A 20,665-nucleotide genomic window follows, 5' to 3' on the forward strand; every position below is an offset into this window, starting at 1 on the left:
TTGGTCGAGTTCCTGCCCGAGTCCATACCAGACTCCTGCCAGATCTCAAAACGATTGGATAGGTGTTTAATTATCAGCTATGATATAGCAGTCTATGCCCGACTGAACAGTTGATGACATAAAACCATTGTTTGATGCAGTACAATGCCTGCGCATCAAGTCGGGTCGGAACTCAACCGTTTTCAATTAAGCGTCATACAGGCAGAGTTATGGGGAATTATGTTTTGCAAGAAATACAAGCCTATTTTATTTAGAACTTCATTTAATAAAAACATGCAAGTGATTCAGAAATTTAACAAGTCATTTAAAATGGAGATAAACAATCAAAGTAGTTTATGAAATCATTGGAATGGAGTTGTTACAAATGGAATGCTAAGTACTGCAACACCACCATAATCAGAATCCCGGTTCACACGCTGATAGCCCAATGAAATGAGCCTCCTCTGTCTATACAGTTCCCTCTCAGCTCTAAGGCCACCATGTAGGGCCTACAATCCTTCCTACACTGGACAGGAGTGATGGTCTGTGGTCCTGCACTGGACTGGGTTGAGGAGGCGAGGGGGAGCGGTGTTGCAAGTGAAGAGAGTGTTGAGCATAGCTGTGTACTGTAGCTATTCTTTCTCCCTCCACAGCTCAGTCTTTCTTGGTCCTCTTGGCCTTGGCGATATTCTCCTGACGTTTCTGCTTCTTCTTCTGTTCGCGGTCGCGCACTTCAATCATCTTGGCCAGTTTCCACGACAACAGGGCACTGGCGATGAAGAGGGGTGTAAGTGCCAGGATGACAGTGGTCAGAAAGCCGTACGGGTCCTTGGCCGCCCATTCCACCAGGTACTCCGCCCACGCCCGCATGTCGATCATCCTGATCGCCAACAGCAACTCCAATCCCAAACCTGGAACGAGGAGAAGGTTTATTATTTAAACACAAGAAGCTTGCAACAAAACATTGCCTACACACTGTTGCCCTGCTGAACATTAAACTGCTGACTGGGTACAATTTACTTACCACCAACAGGTGCTGCTACTCCCCCCAAAAATAAACACACTTATCTTTTCCTACTAGCACCGACTTTGATAAATTGTTGAGGGGAAATGTACTTTATACAAATGATGTGGTCTCACCTACCTTAATTAAGATGAATGCACTAATTGTAAGTTGCTCTGGATAAGAGCCTCTGCTAAATGACTTAAAATGTCAAATGGAAGTAGCCTCGGCTCTGTTGCTACAGCCACACACAGTTTCAGAATCTGGTGACATCTTTTAATTTAAAATCTAACCAATGTTATGTTTACATTGGATGTCTTGTATGCTAGATTATATACCTACCGTGTACTGGTATACGAGTGAAGAACAGTCAAACTGCCTCTGTAATTTTAAAGTCTCAACCACAGATAGTTCCACGCCCAAAAGAGTTATTCCATGAGCATGAAATAGCCTATGCACAACGCACTGAATATACACATTACTTTAGTACTGGAGAAGCAAAAGACAGATTGCCTCTTTACAACTAACATTAGCTTAGCCACTAACCGTTAGCTACATAACAAACTCAGTTAGCGTCTGTAATCAATTAAGCTAACGTTAGGTAGCTAGCTAGCTTATTTACATTGTAAAACAACCTCATCGCCCTAGCAACTTTGATCTAGTTTCGCAGTAAACACAGCGACAACTATTTAAATCAAGGCTATATAACAGTGGTATAATTAGGTTAACATACTCACTTAACAGATATTTTTGTTTTTATCCCACGCTGATCCGGCACCCTACCACCAGGAAGTTGGTTCTTGCTAGTGGTTATGACGTGTACAGCCTGGCATGGCATGTATGGAATTGTAGTTTTATTGTGATACAAGAATACCAGTGACCTCAGACTAGACAAATTCAAGAAAGTTCATGCGTGCGTTTGAGCAGATCCCTTTTGTCATGCCGCTTTTCATTGTGTTGCACTACTGGACCAAAAGTGGGCTTGTTCAACATTGTAGATCAGTCAGTCAATCACCATTTACACAATGCATCATGGATTTGATGGTCTTGAGCTGATCACTTTTGTCAAGTTGGTGACAATCGTCGGTCAGTACCTTTCAAAGTGTATTGTATTATAGGTCCCAAAATTGGCATTGTTCGATGTTGAAGCCGATAGTACAGGCGACTGCTTATTGACTGAGAGTTGTGTAAAGTACTTAAGAAAAAAAGTAGTAAAATACTAGTTAAGTAGTTTTGGGAGGTATCTGTACTTCACTATTTTTGACAACTTTTACTCCACTGCATTCCTAAAGAAAATAATCTACTTTTTACTCCATACATACAGACACCAAAAAGTACTCTTTACATTACAAATGCTTAGCAGGACAGGAAAATTGTCAAATTCTCACACTTATCAAGAGAACATCCCTGGTCATCCCTGCTGCCTCTGATCTGGCAGATTCACTAAACACAAACGCTTTGTTTGTAAATTATGTCTGAGTGTGACCCTGGTTATCCTTATTTTTTAAAATATATATATAAATATATATTGTGCCGTCTACTACTCAAATCACGCTACTCATTATTATTTGTAGCTCATTCAGTCACCATTTACCAACAATACATCATGGATTTGATGCTATCGAACACGGCCTATTGGGTGCTTTTGAGTGGATCACTTTTGTCAAGTCGGTGACCATCGTTAGTCACTGACTTTCAAAGTATGTTGCATTGTGGGAATAAAAATTGTCTGACTTGCACCTAAATGTCGACTGCATGAAGATCACCAACGATCTATCATGGTCCAAACACACCAAGACAGTCGTGAAGAGGGCACGACAAAACCTTTTCCCCCTCAGGAGACTGAAAAGATTTGGCATGGGTCCTCAGATCCTCAAATTGTCCTCCAGCTGCACCATCAAGAGCATGGTTGCATCACCGCCTGGTTTGGCAACTGCTCGGCATCTGACCTAAAGGCGCTACAGAGAGTAGTACGTACGGCCCAGTACATCACTGGGGCCAAGCTTCCTGCAGTACAAGACCTATATAATAGGCGGTGTCAGAGGAAAGCCCATAAAATAGTCAGAGACTCCAGTGACCCAAGTCATAGATTGTTTTCTCTGCAACCGCACGGCAAGCGGTACCAGAGCGCCAAGTCTAGGACCAAAAGACTCCTTAACAGCTTCTACCCCCAAGCCATAAGACTGCTGAACAACTAATCAAATGGCCACCGGACTATTTACATTGACCCCCCCCCCCCATTTGTTTTGTACTATTATATTTACCCCACATGTGACAAATAAAGTTTGATTTGATTTGAAGTTTTGACTGCAATTTACTGCAAGTTTCTGCATTTGCTGTTAACCAACTTCATGCTGCAGTCATCGCCTGCATTGTGGGAGGCTCTATTGTCAACAATAGAGTGGATATACAAATATTATGTGATATTTGAGGCTCTCTCTCACTAATTGATTATACAATGTACACACACCACAGGAGGTTGGTGGCACCTTAACTTGGGAGAACGGGCTCGTGGTAATGGCTGGAGTGGAATCAGTGGAATGGTAACTAATACACCAAACACATGGCTTCCCATGTGTTCGAAGCTATTTCATTCTCGCCATTCCAGACATTATTATGAGTCATCCTCCCCTGACGCACATATATTTCAGTTTGTTATTGTGTGATCAGGGGGTTGGAGACATGTTTATTTCGACATTAAAAGGAACAACTTTTATTTAAGCTACCCTTAAGGTAAATATAATTTACTTAAGTAAAGTTACTTTGAAAAAGTAGTTCACTACCTCCAAATGACTTTCTGAAAAATTATCATGGGTAGATCTGAAATGTCAATGACTACAAATTGCAAGAACAAATCATTTTGCGGTCACATGTTAACATAATGTGTAAATTAGCTTATTAAACACAACTACATTTCCAATGACAATTAGAATTCGAGCAAATGTGATGCAAAAGGAAATGATCGCCTACTTCACCCATATTTTATTTTGGGGAAAAAAGTAGTGTAGTTCCAGTAGTTAGCTACACCTTTAAATGGCAAAAACATTTAACTACTGAAAACACTACCTAGATTTGAAATGAGTTAAACTGCCACCAAGCTGCTGCAAAATGTAGTTAACTTACTGGTGGAACTACATGTAGTTCATTACTCCCCAACACTGGTTACAAGTGTGCTTCTTTGAAGGCAACCATCTTGAGACCATGCTGTTTTGACAACTGTTTGGGGTAGGCCAATGTTGGAAAGTGCTCAAAACGCAGGCCTATGTAACTTTATCTGCATCAGTGTTTGTTTATTTGAGTTTAAACCATAGAAGGCAGTGTTAAATGTCATTTGAATCGATGGCCAAAAGTTTTGGTCACCAGTTTTCTGATAAGAAAATTAATGAGAAAATGAGAAAATAATTAATGAGAAAATAAAAAAGAGAAAATAAAAAAGAGAAAATAAAAAAGTTGAACTTCACAACAAAGGAGCATCAGGCTGTCTGAACTTCCTGTGTGGAAGTATTGAAACCAAATCGGGGTTGGTCACACCTGCAGTTCAAAGGCTTCTGTACACAGGGGAGGAGAGGGGGTTCGCCTGAAACGCATGCAGGACAACCAGACAGGCAAATGCACATACCAAGCAGAGAGTTTGCTTTTAGTTGGGATTAATAATTCTCATTATTAGACGGCAAGGTTTTTCTTTCCTGTTCAGTGAATGAGTCCATGAGTTTCCATGTATTTTTGTCATGTCAAATTTGTAAAATAGAAAATAAAATAAAAATCACAGCATGCAAGAGACCATATGTTTGTACTAGATCAAATTATGATTTGCCCACTTGGAATGTGAACCTTTCTGGGCCTAAGCTTAGTTGACTTTACAAATGATATGTATTGGTACGTTGTTAACAGAATATTCCTTCTTTAATCAGTAATATAACATTTTTTTTACTCAGTCATGTTGGTGCTTGAGCTGTGAGATGGATGAAAAGGCTGCTATGAACTGGATAAATATACGTATTTATTGTTCCATTTCTAAACCAGCCTATTGTTTCAACATAGCATGTTATTCTATCAGCCTATACCAAAGTCTAGGCCTATAGGCTAGTTATAACGTTAATCTATTCACAAACCCTTTATAAATATGGGCATTCATAAAAAGGTACCCCAGTTAACTTACAACACTGGAAAATAAAATGAAGGCACTTTTGTCAAACGTGTGTGCGTGTGCTTGTGAGTCCTTGAGCTAGAATGCAATGTTGGAATGCATTCTTGGTATTTACTTTTGTTCATTCGACAGAAAGAGAGAGAGGCCATTGTTAATTGAATAAGGCCTTTATTGATAAAATGATTAGAGAATGGACGAGCCGTCCATATCCTTACGTTCCTCCCACGCCCTCTCCCTCACTGACAGTTGAGCCCTCTGAACTTGCTAAGAAAACAACCCAGTCACTCGTGATGTTATTGAGAGGAGAGAGCCTACGGTTGTAGATGTCTTCTTCAATACCAAAAATGCGGCTTCAACTCTTGCCCCTTTAACCCCTGTGGGAAACTATAAGACCGCCCTTGGATAAGACCCCGCCTTTAAACTCAAACACTAACAAACTTCAGAGTATTTTCGTCTTTTAGTATCCCCCCACCACCACACACTGGGGCCCCGCCTTCTCGCTCCGGAATGGCTTCACAAAGGATTTGCCGACGTTTGTGAATTCCGCCTATAGCTCCTTTTTTACCGACACTTGTGCGCTGGAATCGGCCCAGGATGACCAAGGATCCCACCCATCTCGGTTAATTTGACAACACAAAGGACTTCGCCGAACCCAAAAGAAACCGCCTACTATTCCAAATAAGGGTCGTCTCTCCATGTACGGCAAACAATCGGCTGGAGTGCCCTTTTCTCTTCCGTATCCCGTTTATATGATCGGGGAGACTGTGCTGCAAGTTACAGCGGTGCAATCATGGCGGAGCGAGTCCAGCAGCCCCCGGCCAAGCGGCTCTGCTGCAGGCCCGGCTACAACCCGGCATGCAGACAGGGGCAGCGGGCTGGAGGAGTACTGTGTGGCGGTCCGGGGTCCGCTCCAGGGGGATCGGGAAAAACACACAACCCCGAATCGCTGCTAGACATAGCGGCGCGGAGAGTCGCGGAGAAGTGGCCCTTCCAACGGGTGGAGGAACGGTTCGAACGTATTCCAGAACCCGTCCAGAGAAGGATCGTGTACTGGTCCTTTCCGAGGAGCGAAAAGGAGATCTGCATGTATTCTTCGTTCAACGCCGGAGGAGAAGAGAGTGGAACTAGCGGGGAAAATCATGAAGAGACTCAGCTGCCTTTCCTACGGGGTGTCACTCTGCTGGAGGGCGGCTGGGTGGACAACGTACTGCAAGTCGGTGAGTATCTATCGCTAGGCTACTGGGAAATAGGATGCTTGCCGGGGAATAACAGTTAGCTAACCCACGTTGGTATATCTGTCATGTGGGAGAGAGAATTGACATGATCTACCCGCATTCATTCCATGCTATTCTGTCATTTCCAGTGAAGGGGGCAGAGTAACGAACAGTTTTCCCTTTGTTTTTGCCCAGTGCGCATATAAAATTTCCCTGAGCCGTTCCCATTTGAACGCATAGCACTTTGTTCATATTTTCGTGATCGTTTGTCTTTTCAGCTTTCTGTCCACCTCCAATGGGTAACCAAACAAAAGCCCCTATATCTTTTCACCACTGGATAAATTGTATATATGTAGAATGGTTGGGAGGGACAGCGATTTAAAGCCACAGCGCTTCTATTTTGTTTGCCAAACACCTTTTGTGAGATGTAAGCTTTTTTCCTACTGCTTTTCAGCTTTCGTGGGAGATTTTTCCATGCACGAGAAAATGAGTAGGCTATGAGATGGCATGAGCTAGTGTAGGCTATGCCATTGCCAATATCGTACAGTTATGCGTCCTATTCCATAATGCATTATTTGTAGGATATCGAGTCTAAATAAATATAGGCATTTAGCCTGCTGTGGCCTCAACCCTCCTGCCTCCCTTTACCAGAGCCATAATATTCCTGCATTCATCAGTGCAATAGGCTCAGCTGTCACTCTGCCTCCCCATCCTTGGAAACGCTTCAGCATTTTAATTTCATTACCCTCCCCAGTTCATCTGAATTCTAATGCAATCTGCAAACTTGATTACATATGCAGGATCTTTCCCCGTCCCTCCTCCCCTGGTTCTCTCCCTTCAGAAGGATCTGTATTTCTCCAGCTCTTTGGGTCTTGGATCATATGTTGTGCACAACAGTATCCCTCCACCAGCTCCTAGCTGTTTACCAGATTCCTTAGCATTAATGCTTATTTGTGTGCTGCCTGCCATGTTGCCATGTTAGCAAATGAGTGTTGGTTCAGATTTGGTGAGGTGTGTGTGTGTGTGTGTGTGTGTGTGTGTAAAAGAGGGAGATGGATGGAAAGAGGAGTTTGTGTGTTGTCTGTCTCATTCTGCATGCTAGCAGGGAGAGGGAGGATGACAGGTGAACCCTTAGCAGGAGGAGGGCCTGTTGTGCTGATTGCAATTTTCGCCCCTGAGTTTTTGAAGGTAAAATAAAGTGATAAATAAAAGATGCAATCTTCTCCCAGGGGATAGGCTGCCACAGGAGGAACGGCTTAAAAGCAGGGTGACATGGGAGGGGGCTGTCAACCGCTGGAGGATTTGTCCAAAGTGTGTGTGTGTACACTATTGGGGTGTTGATGAAAGACAGTACATGAACAGAGCGAGAAGGCAGAGGTTGTTGTGTGTAAAAGCTAATCTAGTTGAATGAGTCTGTACTCTCCCCCTCTCCCCGGTGAACAGCTATAAAATGCTCCATATTTACTCCCCTAAGGCCAACTACCAGCCCCCTGCTCTCCTGATTATTTATCTGTTTCTCAAAGACATTAATCACCCCCCTGTACATCAATGCTGAGTTTGAAGAATAGACCAGGGGGAGGGATGGGGGATGCAGTATAAGGAGAGAATGGGTAGAAGAGATGGAGAGAGAGCGAGCCCCAGGACAGCAACACAATTAGACCCAACCAAATCATGACAAAACAAAAATGCTATATGGCATTGACTATGTACAGACTCAGTAACTATTTGCACATTGTTACAACACTGTAAGGAATTCCTATCTGCAGCAACACTAGTGGACAATGCTGAAAAGCCTGTAAAAGCACAGTGCCTCAAAGTGCCCCAAAACTCCTGGCCCTAATTATGAGCTATGGAGTGGATTATGACATCATGTTGCAGTTATCTGAAAGTAGTTGACTTCATGCTTTTGCTGTGTGCACGTGTGTGCGCCTCCTAGTAAACCATGTCTTAAGCATTTATACAGCAATAATGAGTGCACAAGCAGTAGTGTCATCAGTTTGTATTTCATCCCAATTTAGGCCTTCACATCGACTTCATATCGCCTATAAATCACCTTTATTTATCAGCAGCATTGAGCTGAACGTTGGGCACTATGTCATGGGCACAGCACGGGGTAAGTCACTCCAGAGAGAAAGATGGAGGAAGGTGGTGTGAGGGGGGGAACTAGACTCATTAGCAGGTGAAAAAACAACAGTGAGTTATTAATACTTAATAGTTCAGAAGAGTTTGTGCTTATATTATGATGACATTATGTTACTTTTTTTGTTAGGTTAGGACTTGGGTAATTAAAAAAAGAAAATTTGACTGTTCGGGCACAACATTTTTGTGCAAGCTGAAGTTCGGATCTGAAGTCTACACCCCTTCATCGGTGATTGGTCAACAGTAGGCATTCTTCTATAGAGTCTTTGTTGTCATTCAACGAGATGACTCGTTTTCAGGCACATTTTTATTTGACTATGTCAAAATGAATGACAGATTTCTATTACTGCTGTTTTCTCGTTGTTCAAGCGAAGGTCGGTTTGGCTAGCAGAGTTCGGCTAGGTTTAGGGTTACTACTCACGTGCATGAGAGGATGAGAATTGGCGTACGCGTTCATGGGTTTAAATGTCTCTGCCTGTGACTAAGACAGTGACATTGAGCATGTGTGTATTGAGAACACACAACCTCACTTGTCTGCTTCAGTTCTTCAGCAAAAGCTTCTTCAGTTCTTCAGGGGCCTGCTTTGACATTTCAGGCATTGTCAAATGAAAGCCTTTTATCCGTCACATGCTTAGTCTACATGTGGTGTTTACGAACAGTGAAAAGTTGACTTACTGGCCTTTCCCAGCAATGCAGAGAGAAAGAAAATTAAAGAAGTAATAGAAAAGTAACAGCGCGTGATAATAAAAGTAATTACATACACAATGAGTAACGATAACTTGGCTATATAGAGGACGTACCATGTTCAGGGGTACAAGGAAATTGAGGTAGATAGTGTATTCAGATCCCTTCACTTTCCACATTTTGTAAGGTTAGTCTTATTCAAAAATGGATGAAATTGTTTTTGTTTTTCCTCGCCCGTCTACACACAATGCACACAAAGACAAAGTGAAAACAGAGAATAAATAGAATAAATAAATCAAATCCGAAACGTCTAATTTTCGTAAGTATTCACACCCCAGAGTCGATACATGTTAGAATAACCTTTGGCAGCGATGACAGCTCTGAGTCTATCTGGGTAAGTCTCTTAAGATATTTGCACAAATATTTAATTCAAAACTGTGACTCTGCCACGCAGGAACATTGACCATCTTCTTGGTAAGCAACGCCAGGGGAGATTTGGCCGTGTGTTTTAAGGTATTGTCCTGCTGAAAGGTGAATTCACCTTCCAGTGTCTGGTGAAAAGCAGACTGAACCAGGTTTTCCTCTAGGATTTAGCTTGTGCTTAGCTCCAGTTACTTTTTTTTAAATCCTGAAAATACTTTTTTTTAAATCCTGAAACTCCTGAAATCCTTAACAAGTACAAGCATACCCATAACATGACGCTATTTTAACATGACACAGCTATTTTCAGGTCTCTCCAGAAACGTTCGATCAGGTTCAAATCCGGGCTCTGGCTGGGCCACTCAAGGACATTCAGAGATTTGTCCCAAAGCCACTCCTGTATTGTCTTGGCTGTGTGCTTAGGGTCATTGTCCACATGGAAGGTGAACCTTCGCCCCAGTTTGAGGTCCTAAGCGATCTGGAGGAGGTTTTCAACAAGGATCTCTCTGTACTTTGCGCCGTTCATCTTTCCCTCGATCCTGACTTGTCTCCCAGTCTCCGATGCTGAAAAACAGCCCCACAGCATGATGCTGCCACCACCATGCTTCACCGTAGGGATGGTGCCAGGTTTCCTCCAGATGTGACGCTTGGCATTCAGGCCAAAGAGTTCCATCTTGGTTTCATCAGACCAGAGAATCTTATTTCTCATGGTCTTGCGAGTCCTTTAGGTGCCTTTTGGAAAACTCCAAGCGGGCTATCATGTGCCTTTTTACTGAAGAGTTGCTTCAGTCTGGCTAGGATATTACAGTTCTTCAGGTCCTGTTGATAAGATAGAGTTCATCCAGTTTGTTCTCCATTGATTGAATGAAAGGTATTTGGTTCACAGAAGTGCATGATTTATGATCTGGAACTTAAATGTTGCATGACCATGTTGTCTTTGAGTCTCTCTGTGGCTCCATCCGTGCTTCTACACCTGCATTGCTTGCTGTTTGGGGTTTTAGGCTGGGTTTCTGTACAGCACTTTGAGATATCAGCTGATGTACAAAGGGCTATATAAATACATTTGATTTGATTTGGGTACTATGTAAGCAGAAAGCTCTAGGCCTCTACACTCTCCTGTTGTAGAGGAGCCTTTATTTCCTTATGGTTGATTCCATTATTTATTTCAGGTTAGTTATCTGAGCACAGTTTCTTTTAAAACAACCACCTGGCCTAAGGGTTGTTTAGATGTATCTCCTTCATGGCCACTTCTTAAAGTATGCTAACTGTTCAGTGAAATATTCTGTTAACTCATACCCAAATAATGTTGTTGACTCATCCTATACTCATATTTGTGGCCAAAGCATTAATTGGAGACAACCCACAAACCCCCACCTCAAACTTGTATCTGATGCCATCTTGCTGAGGAGGATCAGCTGACCAATCAGCGGTCTACTCGCATGAATATTTTTAAGGACCGTTATACGCCCAGACCATTCTGTTAAGGTACGCCCACACCATTCTGTTAACCATTCTGTTAACCCAGTAACATGGTTAGCTTGTTGTGATTGGATTGGGCCCTGGGACTCCCTTTTCCCCATGCCATGTGACCGACCCTGGGATCCTATCGTGGCCGGGTCTGGGTTATGGCCGGGTCTGGGTTAGTGTAAACAACTGTCTTTCCAAAGGGAACATGAGCACACCAGAGACTGAAGAGGAAGTGAGACACCACACTCGCAGTTTCTTTTTTTCATTTTCTTTTTTCTGGTTCAATAATCGTAAATGAACTAAGTAGACCAGGCCCAGCTGCTATAGCATTGTTGTCTATACACACACAGTTAAGTAGACCTGAACGCACTATTTCTTTTCATTAGTTCACTCAGGCCGTTTACAATCTTCATTCATCCATCATCTTTGGGAGCACCATCCAAGGGTAAGGAGTGTTTTAGGGAAAACCGGTATCCTACGACTCCGTTTCATTCGTATGGCTAACTGGATACAAGATGGGCTTCGTTTCAGCTGCTTTGTCATGGAAACACATTAACCGAGGTGGGATAGGCAGAGGATACACAAAGGGTGTAGCCTAGTTCTGAAGAAGCTCACAGATACTTCAGCTGTATTCCAGCTTCCAGTTCCCAGCTCATATTCCCCTCCCCAACTTCCAGTAAAATGTATGCACACATGACTGTAAGTCGCTATGAATAAAAGCATCTGCTAAATTATTATTTATTATTATTATTATTTATTTCCAGCCCTCAGCCCCTGTTCCCCTCCCCACCTTCCAGACCTCAGCTGTTGTTCCCCTCTCCACCTTCCATGTTCCAGCCCTCAGCTCCTCACCCTATAGCCTCAGGCCCAACTGTTATGGATCTTCCAGCCCTAACCACCAGTCATACAGCCCCCTTCTCCAGTCATACAGCCCCCTTCTCCAGTTCCATTCTCCAGCCTCAGTCTTCAGCCCCAGCCTGTGGTGTTTTCCTGTCTCCAGTCTTGGCCCGTGGCTGGGTTGTGTCATGACACTTTCCAAGAATCCGGTCTTCCCCAGAATGGCGCTCATATGCTCTCGTCTCAAACCAGAGGAGAGAGGGAGGGAACAAAGAGAGATGGCTATAGCACCAATGACAAGACCCCATTTAAATGTTCTCAATTTCATTTCATTACTTTTATTACCAATCCTCTCTTCTCTCAATTTGGCAATAATAACAGCAGAGGAATGCCAAACTCAGCATTTGGCTCTATCTTTTTCTTGATAATGAATTCCTCTTTGCACCAATGTGCTGCTGCTGAAATAAGCACTAAGCTGGACCCTGCCCCCATCCTGCCTGGATCCCGTTTCTGTGTGTGTGCGTTCGGGCCCCCATCCTGCCTGGATCCCGTTTCTGTGTGTGTACGTTCGGGCCCCCATCCGTGCCCCAGTCTGTAAGCCTGGAGTAAAGTGGTTGATGGTTATCCTACCTGCTGTCGTTACTGATTTGAGAACAAACATCTCTATCTGCCCAAAAACAAACATGGCGAGCGACCACCGGGGCCACTGGAGGGCTGGGTGGTGTGAAGGTTTCTCCCTGTCCCTATCTGAACCACAACTGGTTTGGGTTGTTTACGGCTCAACGGTTACTGTTGTGTTTGGAGAATTTTATGCAAATCTGAAATAATTTGATATGTTGTTAAAGGTAGGCAAAATTGTAAATATGGCTGTGTGTGTGTGTGTTTCAGCCTGGATAGAGTCTAGGCATTCTAAAGATGAGGGTGGATGGCATTCCTGTCAATCTTCGTTCTCATCCTATCTTGTTTCCATTCTCACACACACACACACACACACACACACTTGTCTCATAACTTGCCTGGCGCCCTGAGGCTATTTAGTTTTATTTTGGCACCTTTTTTGTTTGGCCCCTCAGAATGAACAGTTTACCTGGCGATGACCCCTCACACACACTCAAGGGGTGGAGGTGTTCACTCACTCTCCTCCTCCACGGAGCTGGCCTCAGTCTGACCTCATCACTTGACCCCTCGGGGACTAGGTCAAAGGTCAGACTGTCCCCAGCTGTGTCATTCCGTTCCAGGGACTGTCCACAGGCACATGACTGTTTTCTAATAAACACATCCTAACTGGCGGAATATCTGTTAATAGAAGCTCATGTCTTCCAGTTTCCCTCCAGTAAGCATGTTAATAGAAGCTCATGTCTTCCAGTTTCCCTCCAGTAAGCATGTTAATAGTAGTTCATATCTTCCAGTAAGCATGTTAATAGAAGCTCATGTCTTCCAGTTTCCCTCCAGTAAGCATGTTAATAGAAGCTCATATCTTCCAGTTTCCCTCCAGTAAGCATGTTAATAGAAGCTCATGTCTTCCAGTTTCCCTCCAGTAAGCATGTTAATAGAAGCTCATGTCTTCCAGTTTCCCTCCAGTAAGCATGTTAATAGAAGCTCATGTCTTCCAGTTTCCCTCCAGTAAGCATGTTAATAGAAGCTCATATCTTCCAGTTTCCCTCCAGTAAGCATGTTAATAGAAGCTCATATTTTTCTCCATTTACATTTGAGTCATTTAGGAGACGCACATATCACAGTTATAGTAAATACATTTCCCTCAAAGTAGCAATCAGCAAAGTCGGAGCTAGTTACCCTCCTGTAATGTTAATAGAAGCTCATATCTTATTTATGCTCATCCATCTAGAATGGAAATACACTGTAGGCCTTTCTACTTCCTGTGTCCATGAGGCTCCCACAGGAAACTCTGCTCTAGTACCATGAGCCAGACCTGACCTGGGGCTCTTTGCTCTCTGAACCACACCATTCCTATCCAAAGCAACATTCAGTGGTGGGGAGTGGGGGACACCAGTGGCCATATTTGTTACAGGCTACCATTTGGAGTGCTTGATTAGCATAATTGATACATGTATCTAGATGTGGGCTGTGTCTGTCTGATGTGGCCCATTCTGGCCTGGATGTTCCCCTAAGCAGCAGAACCCAGTCAGGTCCTCCTCCCAGCAGAACCCAGTCAGGTCCTCCTCCCAGCAGAACCCAGTCAGGTCCTCCTCCCAGCAGAACCCAGTCAGGTCCTCCTCCCAGCAGAACCCAGTCAGGCCCTCCACCCAGCAGAAACCAGTCAGGTCCTCCACCCAGCAGAACCCAGTCAGGTCCTCCACCCAGCAGAACCCAGTCAGGTCCTCCTCCCAGCAGAACCCAGTCAGGTCCTCCTCCCAGCAGAACCCAGTCAGGCCCTCCTCCCAGCAGAACCCAGTCAGGCCCTCCTCCCAGCAGAACCCAGTCAGGCCCTCCTCCCAGCAGAACCCAGTCAGGCCCTCCTCCCAGCAGAACCCAGTCAGGCCCTCCTCCCAGCAGAACCCAGTCAGGCCCTCCTCCCAGCAGAACCCAGTCAGGCCCTCCTCCCAGCAGAACCCAGGGCTCTGTACTGAGACACGTGTAATCCAGGGAGTGATGGGTAATGGCCTTCTCTCTGACTTACAGTCAGAGTCTATTGGACTGGATGGATGGCAGACACGCCTATAAAAACAAAAGAAAGCAAAGAGAGAGAGGGGAGGGAGGGAGCGGTCGATCGATAGAGTAGGGACATGTCTCCTAATAAAGATTTATTCCTTTTTTCATTCGCTCCATTCGCCCTGGCCGGGAGGGGGAGGAGAGACTGTGATTACCAGCTTGCCCCTGGTGTGTGTGCACTTTGCAGTTAACATGTCTCTGTGTGTATTGTGTGTGTCTGCCGGTGTGTTGCGTTTGCATGTGTGCGTCTCTCTCCAGTGAATATGGAGGATAAAAGCATTCTCCATAGTCCTACAGGCAGTAGCAGCAGCTGTGTCTGTCCCCTGTGTTTGTGTCAGTTAATATTTAGTTAATCTCTGGTCTGGGACCTGCAGGATCGAGCGGAGCTCTTGGTCGACTATCCATCTCCCAATGATCTATATTCCACACCCTCCCTCCGCCATCAACCCCCACATGGAGAGAAGAGGACCAGGGGAGCGATGGGGATAGAGGCGGGGAGACCAGGGGTTTATTTGTGTAGGAAGGGGGGGGGGGTGGAGTGGGAGGAGAGTTGGAATGAGGAAGGGGTTAGTTTGTGAAGGAGAGGTGGAGGGGTTAGTTTGTGAAGGAGAGGTGGAGGGGTTAGTTTGTGAAGGAGAGGTGGAGGGGTTAGTTTGTGAAGGAGAGGTGGAGGGGTTAGTTTGTGGAGGGGTTAGTTTGTGAAGGGGAGGTGGAGGGGTTAGTTTGTGAAGGGGAGGTGGAGGGGTTAGTTTGTGAAGGAGCGGTGGAGGGGTTAGTTTGTGAAGGAGCGGTGGAGGGGTTAGTTTGTGAAGGAGCGGTGGAGGGGTTAGTTTGTGAAGGAGCGGTGGAGGGGTTAGTTTGTGAAGGAGAGGTGGAGGGGTTAGTTTGTGAAGGAGAGGTGGAGGGGTTAGTTTGTGAAGGAGAGGTGGAGGGGTTAGTTTGTGAAGGAGAGGTGGAGGGGTTAGTTTGAAGGAGAGGTGGAGGGGTTAGTTTGTGGAGGGGTTGGTTTGTGAAGGGGAGGTGGAGGGGTTGGTTTGTGAAGGGGAGTTGGAGGGGTTAGTTTGTGAAGGGGAGGTGGAGGGGTTAGTTTGAAGGAGAGGTGGAGGGGTTAGTTTGTGGAGGGGTTAGTTTGTGAAGGGGAGGTGGAGGGGTTAGTTTGTGAAGGGGAGGTGGAGGGGTTAGTTTGTGAAGGGGAGGTGGAGGGGTTGGTTTGTGAAGGGGAGGTGGAGGGGTTAGTTTGTGAAGGAGCGGTGGAGGGGTTAGTTTGTGAAGGAGCGGTTAGTTTGTGAAGGAGAGGTGGAGGGGTTAGTTTGTGAAGGAGAGGTGGAGGGGTTAGTTTGTGAAGGGGAGGTGGAGGGGTTAGTTTGTGAAGGGGAGGTGGAGGGGTTAGTTTGTGAAGGAGAGGTGGAGGGGTTAGTTTGTGAAGGAGAGGTGGAGGGGTTAGTTTGTGAAGGAGAGGTGGAGGGGTTAGTTTGTGAAGGAGAGGTGGAGGGGTTAGTTTGTGAAGGAGAGGTGGAGGGGTTAGTTTGTGAAGGAGAGGTGGAGGGGTTAGTTTGTGAAGGAGAGGTGGAGGGGTTAGTTTGTGAAGGAGAGGTGGAGGGGTTAGTTTGTGAAGGGGGGGTGGAGGGGTTAGTTTGGAGGGGTTAGTTTGTGAAGGAGAGGTGGAGGGGTTAGTTTGTGAAGGAGAGGTGGAGGGGTTAGTTTGTGAAGGAGAGGTGGAGGGGTTAGTTTGTGAAGGAGAGGTGGAGGGGTTAGTTTGTGAAGGAGAGGGAGAGGGTCTGTGGTGCACCCTCTGCATATGCCAATCAAGGGGAGGGGTGTGTGTGTGTGTCTTTCCCTCACTATAGCCTATTATCTCATTGATATGCAGTGTGTAGTTATGACTGTCCACCTGCAGCTCATTGATATGCAGTGTGTAGTTATGACTTTCCACCTGCAGCTCATTGATATGCAGTGTGTAGTTATGACTGTCCACCTGCAGCTCATTGATATGCATTGTGTAGTTATGACTGTCCACCTGCAGCTCATTGATATGCAGTGTGTAGTTATGACTGTCCACCTGCAGCGGCTAAAAACTGCTGACTCAATTAAACACACAGACAAATGCTTTTATCACAGTGACTTGCTCATCTGAATGGATATATAATAGCCTGGAAAGCGATTTTTTTTTTCTTCCCAGCAGCAGCTTGTCCTGTGGCAAAACCTCAACCACTCTCCTCGTCTTCAAATCTCATCTCAACACTTTCTAGAAACAAGGCCAGTATACGTGCTGCTCTGCCTTAATTACACACCCTTTCAACTCTCTCTCTCTCTCTCTCTCCACCTGTTCAGGAGCTCAGTGTGTCATGACTACAGGCCTAATGAATAGCTTTACTGCTGCAGAGCCACAACTGGCTTGGGGCCCCTGGTTCTGCCCCAGCCTCCTCCCGTTCCAAGCCTCCTCTCGTTCCCAGCCCCCTCCCTCCTCTCCTGGCCCCTTGCCTTGGCTCCAGCCATAGTCCTGCCTCAGCTGAGCGTTTGGCTCTATAGCTCTGGTTCTCTCTGGCCCCCACTTTCACCCCTCAACCACACGCTAGCTCCCTCACACACACAATCATGCACGCTGCACGTACTCATGCAGTATATGATAATTTCCATGTAAAAAGACCAATGAGCACCAACGTGAAGTTCGTAGGTGCATGTCAAACTGGATGTCAAATGAAAGATACAAATAAATATATTAAGACATATTTTTAAACAATTTTCCATCCTGAAAAATTGGAACGAACAAAGGCTTTCATTTCTTGTCAAACGGATGGAAAATGGATCTCTGTCATGGTCGTCATAATGAGGAGACCAAGGCGCAGCGTGGTAAGCATACCTACTTATTTAATGAAAGAACGAATACTGAACAAAACTAACCGTGAAGCTAATCTGGCTAGTGCAGAACAGGCAACTAAACATAGTTTGTGGGTTGTTATTCTATCCAAGGAATATGGCTACCCAAATATGGTCCCCAATCAGAGACAACGATAAACAGCTGCCTCTGGTTCTCAATCAATCTAGGCAACCATAGACATATAAACACCTAGACGAGAAAAACCCCTAGACATACAAAAAACCCTAGACAATGCAAAAACGAAACAAACCACCCTTGTCACACCCTGACCTAGACAAAATAATAAAGAAAACAAAGATAGAGAGGTTTGATGCCCACACAGTCCCCCCCCAAAAGGTTCGGACTCCCGGGCGCAAACCTAAACCGATATGGGAGGGTCTGTGTGGGCATCAAACCTCTGTGGAGGCCCCGGACTGGGGACCGCCGCTGGAGGCTCCGGACTGTGGCCCGTCATTGGAGGTTCCGGTGACAGTACCCAGTCCAGAGCTTCCGGCATCAGTTCACAGTCCGGAGCCTCAAACGACGGTCACCAGCCCGGGGTCTCCAGCGACGGTCCCCAGTTGGTCTCCTCTTTATGACGACCGTGACAGTCTCAAAACATCTACCAGAAAAAGTCTTAGGTATTAGAAATGCATCAGAACACAATAAGGCAAGACCCCTGCCAACAAATATCAACACTTTTATTTAATTTTGGAGAAAATATTTGCCATCTATAAGTTTAAGAAACATTGTATTGTGTCAATTCCATTTCCCAAAACCCACATCTTGAAGATATTTTCTGATTTCTCTCCTTCATGAGGATGGATGTAATGAACGTTCACAGAAGTAACAAGTAAAGGTACACCTATTAATTAGTTATGGTAGGGATCTGCAACAGGCGACAGGTGGGCCAAAATGATCTCAAGTGTTTTTAGTAATAATTTACACACACACACACCGTTTTCACAAGTGTTTTCTTCATCATGTGATTGTGTCTCAATGTAATCAAGCAATGAAATTATTGTTATTTTCAAATACAATCTATTTGTTGGCCTTTTATTTTTGGGGGGTTCAATTTGTAGTGTACAAATTATTATAATTATGGTCGAGCATCTGCTCTGACATAAATCAGCCCTTGGCTGAATGTAGTTGCCTACACCTGCGTTTTTTTTGTTTATTAATTATTGGTTAAAACTCTTCTGTTATTGGTAACAGAATTTTGAAAAAACGTGAACTGAATTTCTGCAATTGACTTAGCTACAAAGGGAAATCATAGTACTAACAGTTCACTAACAGTTGGGTCTCCTGCTACTGTCCTCCCTTCCACAGTCATACTGTTATGTTCAGTACTACTGTCCTCCCTTCCACTAACATACTGTTATGTTCAGTACTACTGTCCTCCCTTCCACTAACATGCTGTTATGTTCAGTACTACTGTCCTCCCTTCCACTGGCATACTGTTATGTTCAGTACTACTGTCCTCCCTTCCACTAACATACTGTTATGTTCAGTACTACTGTCCTCCCTTCCACTGGCATACTGTTATGTTCAGTACTACTGTCCTCCCTTCCACTGGCATACTGTTATGTTCAGTACTACTGTCCTCCCTTCCACTAACATACTGTTATGTTCAGTACTACTGTCCTCCCTTCCACTGGCATACTGTTATGTTCAGTACCACTGTCCTCCCTTCCACTGGCATACTGTTATGTTCAGTACTACTGTCCTCCCTTCCACTGGCATACTGTTATGTTCAGCTCATAGTGTCTCCTGCTACTGTCCTCCCTTCCACTGGCATACTGTTATGTTCAGTACCACTGTCCTCCCTTCCACTGGCATAACAGTAATGTTCAGTACTACTGTCCTCCCTTCCACTAACATAATGTTATGTTCAGTACTACTGTCCTCCCTTCCACTAACATACTGTTATGTTCAGTACTACTGTCCTCCCTTCCACTAACATAATGTTATGTTCAGTACTACTGTCCTCCCTTCCACTAACATAATGTTATGTTCAGTACTACTGTCCTCCCTTCCACTAACATACTGTTATGTTCAGTACTACTGTCCTCCCTTCCACTAACATGCTGTTATGTTCAGTACTACTGTCCTCCCTTCCACTGGCATACTGTTATGTTCAGTACTACTGTCCTCCCTTCCACTGGCATACTGTTATGTTCAGAACTACTGTCCTCCCTTCCACTAACATACTGTTATGTTCAGTACTACTGTCCTCCCTTCCACTGGCATACTGTTATGTTCAGTACTACTGTCCTCCCTTCCACTAACATACTGTTATGTTCAGTACTACTGTCCTCCCTTCCACTGGCATACTGTTATGTTCAGTACTACTGTCCTCCCTTCCACAAACATACTGTTATGTTCAGTACTACTGTCCTCCCTTCCACTGGCATACTGTTATGTTCAGTACCACTGTCCTCCCTTCCACTGGCATAACAGTATGTTCAGTACTACTGTCCTCCCTTCCACTAACATACTGTTATGTTCAGTACTACTGTCCTCCCTTCCACTGGCATACTGTTATGTTCAGTACTACTGTCCTCCCTTCCACTGGCATACTGTTATGTTCAGTACTACTGTCCTCCCTTCCACTGGCATACTGTTATGTTCAGTACTACTGTCCTCCCTTCCACTGGCATAACAGTATGTTCAGTACTACTGTCCTCCCTTCCACTGGCATAACAGTATGTTCAGTACTACTGTCCTCCCTTCCACTAACATACTGTTATGTTCAGTACTACTGTCCTCCCTTATGTTCAGTACTACTGTCCTCCCTTATGTTCAGTACCACTGTCCTCCCTTCCACTAACATACTGTTATGTTCAGTACTACTGTCCTCCCTTCCACTGGCATACTGTTATGTTCAGTACTACTGTCCTCCCTTCCACTGACATACTGTTATGTTCAGTACTACTGTCCTCCCTTCCACTAACATACTGTTATGTTCAGTACTACTGTCCTCCCTTCCACTAACATACTGTTATGTTCAGTACCACTGTCCTCCCTTATGTTCAGTACTACTGTCCTCCCTTCCACTAACATACTGTTATGTTCAGTACTACTGTCCTCCCTTCCACTGACATACTGTTATGTTCAGTACTACTGTCATCCCTTCCACTAACATACTGTTATGTTCAGTACTACTGTCCTCCCTTCCACTGACATACTGTTATGTTCAGCTCATAGTGTCTCCTGCTTACTGTCCTCCCTTCCACTAACATACTGTT

General features: G+C 44.7%; 2 protein-coding genes across 3 annotated transcripts in view; one reads left to right on the top strand and one right to left on the bottom strand.

Annotated features, from left to right (window-relative positions):
- Nucleotides 1–212: 212 nt before the first annotated feature.
- LOC109895152 (small integral membrane protein 15-like) lies at nucleotides 213–1,850 on the bottom strand. Its single transcript, XM_020488810.2, has 2 exons — nucleotides 1,720–1,850; nucleotides 213–890 (listed from the first exon to the last, which is right to left on the bottom strand). The coding sequence occupies exon 2, from the start codon at nucleotides 856–858 to the stop codon at nucleotides 634–636; it is 225 nt and encodes a 74-aa protein (XP_020344399.1). The 5' UTR covers nucleotides 859–890; nucleotides 1,720–1,850; the 3' UTR covers nucleotides 213–633.
- Nucleotides 1,851–5,572: 3,722 nt separating this feature from the next.
- The window catches only part of LOC109894937 (zinc finger SWIM domain-containing protein 6-like), an 86,016-nt gene continuing 70,923 nt past the window's right edge, over nucleotides 5,573–20,665 (top strand). Inside the window, exon 1 of one of the 2 annotated variants that reach the window (XM_031829746.1) lies at nucleotides 5,573–6,346. In XM_031829746.1, coding sequence (XP_031685606.1) covers nucleotides 5,920–6,346 — 427 coding nt within the window. In that variant the 5' untranslated portion in view covers nucleotides 5,573–5,919. The remainder of the gene's footprint in view (nucleotides 6,347–20,665) is intronic. The other variant, XM_031829745.1, reaches the window with a different exon arrangement.

Source organism: Oncorhynchus kisutch, linkage group LG8 (genome assembly GCF_002021735.2).
Source record: "Oncorhynchus kisutch isolate 150728-3 linkage group LG8, Okis_V2, whole genome shotgun sequence".
Taxonomy (NCBI): domain Eukaryota; kingdom Metazoa; phylum Chordata; class Actinopteri; order Salmoniformes; family Salmonidae; genus Oncorhynchus; species Oncorhynchus kisutch.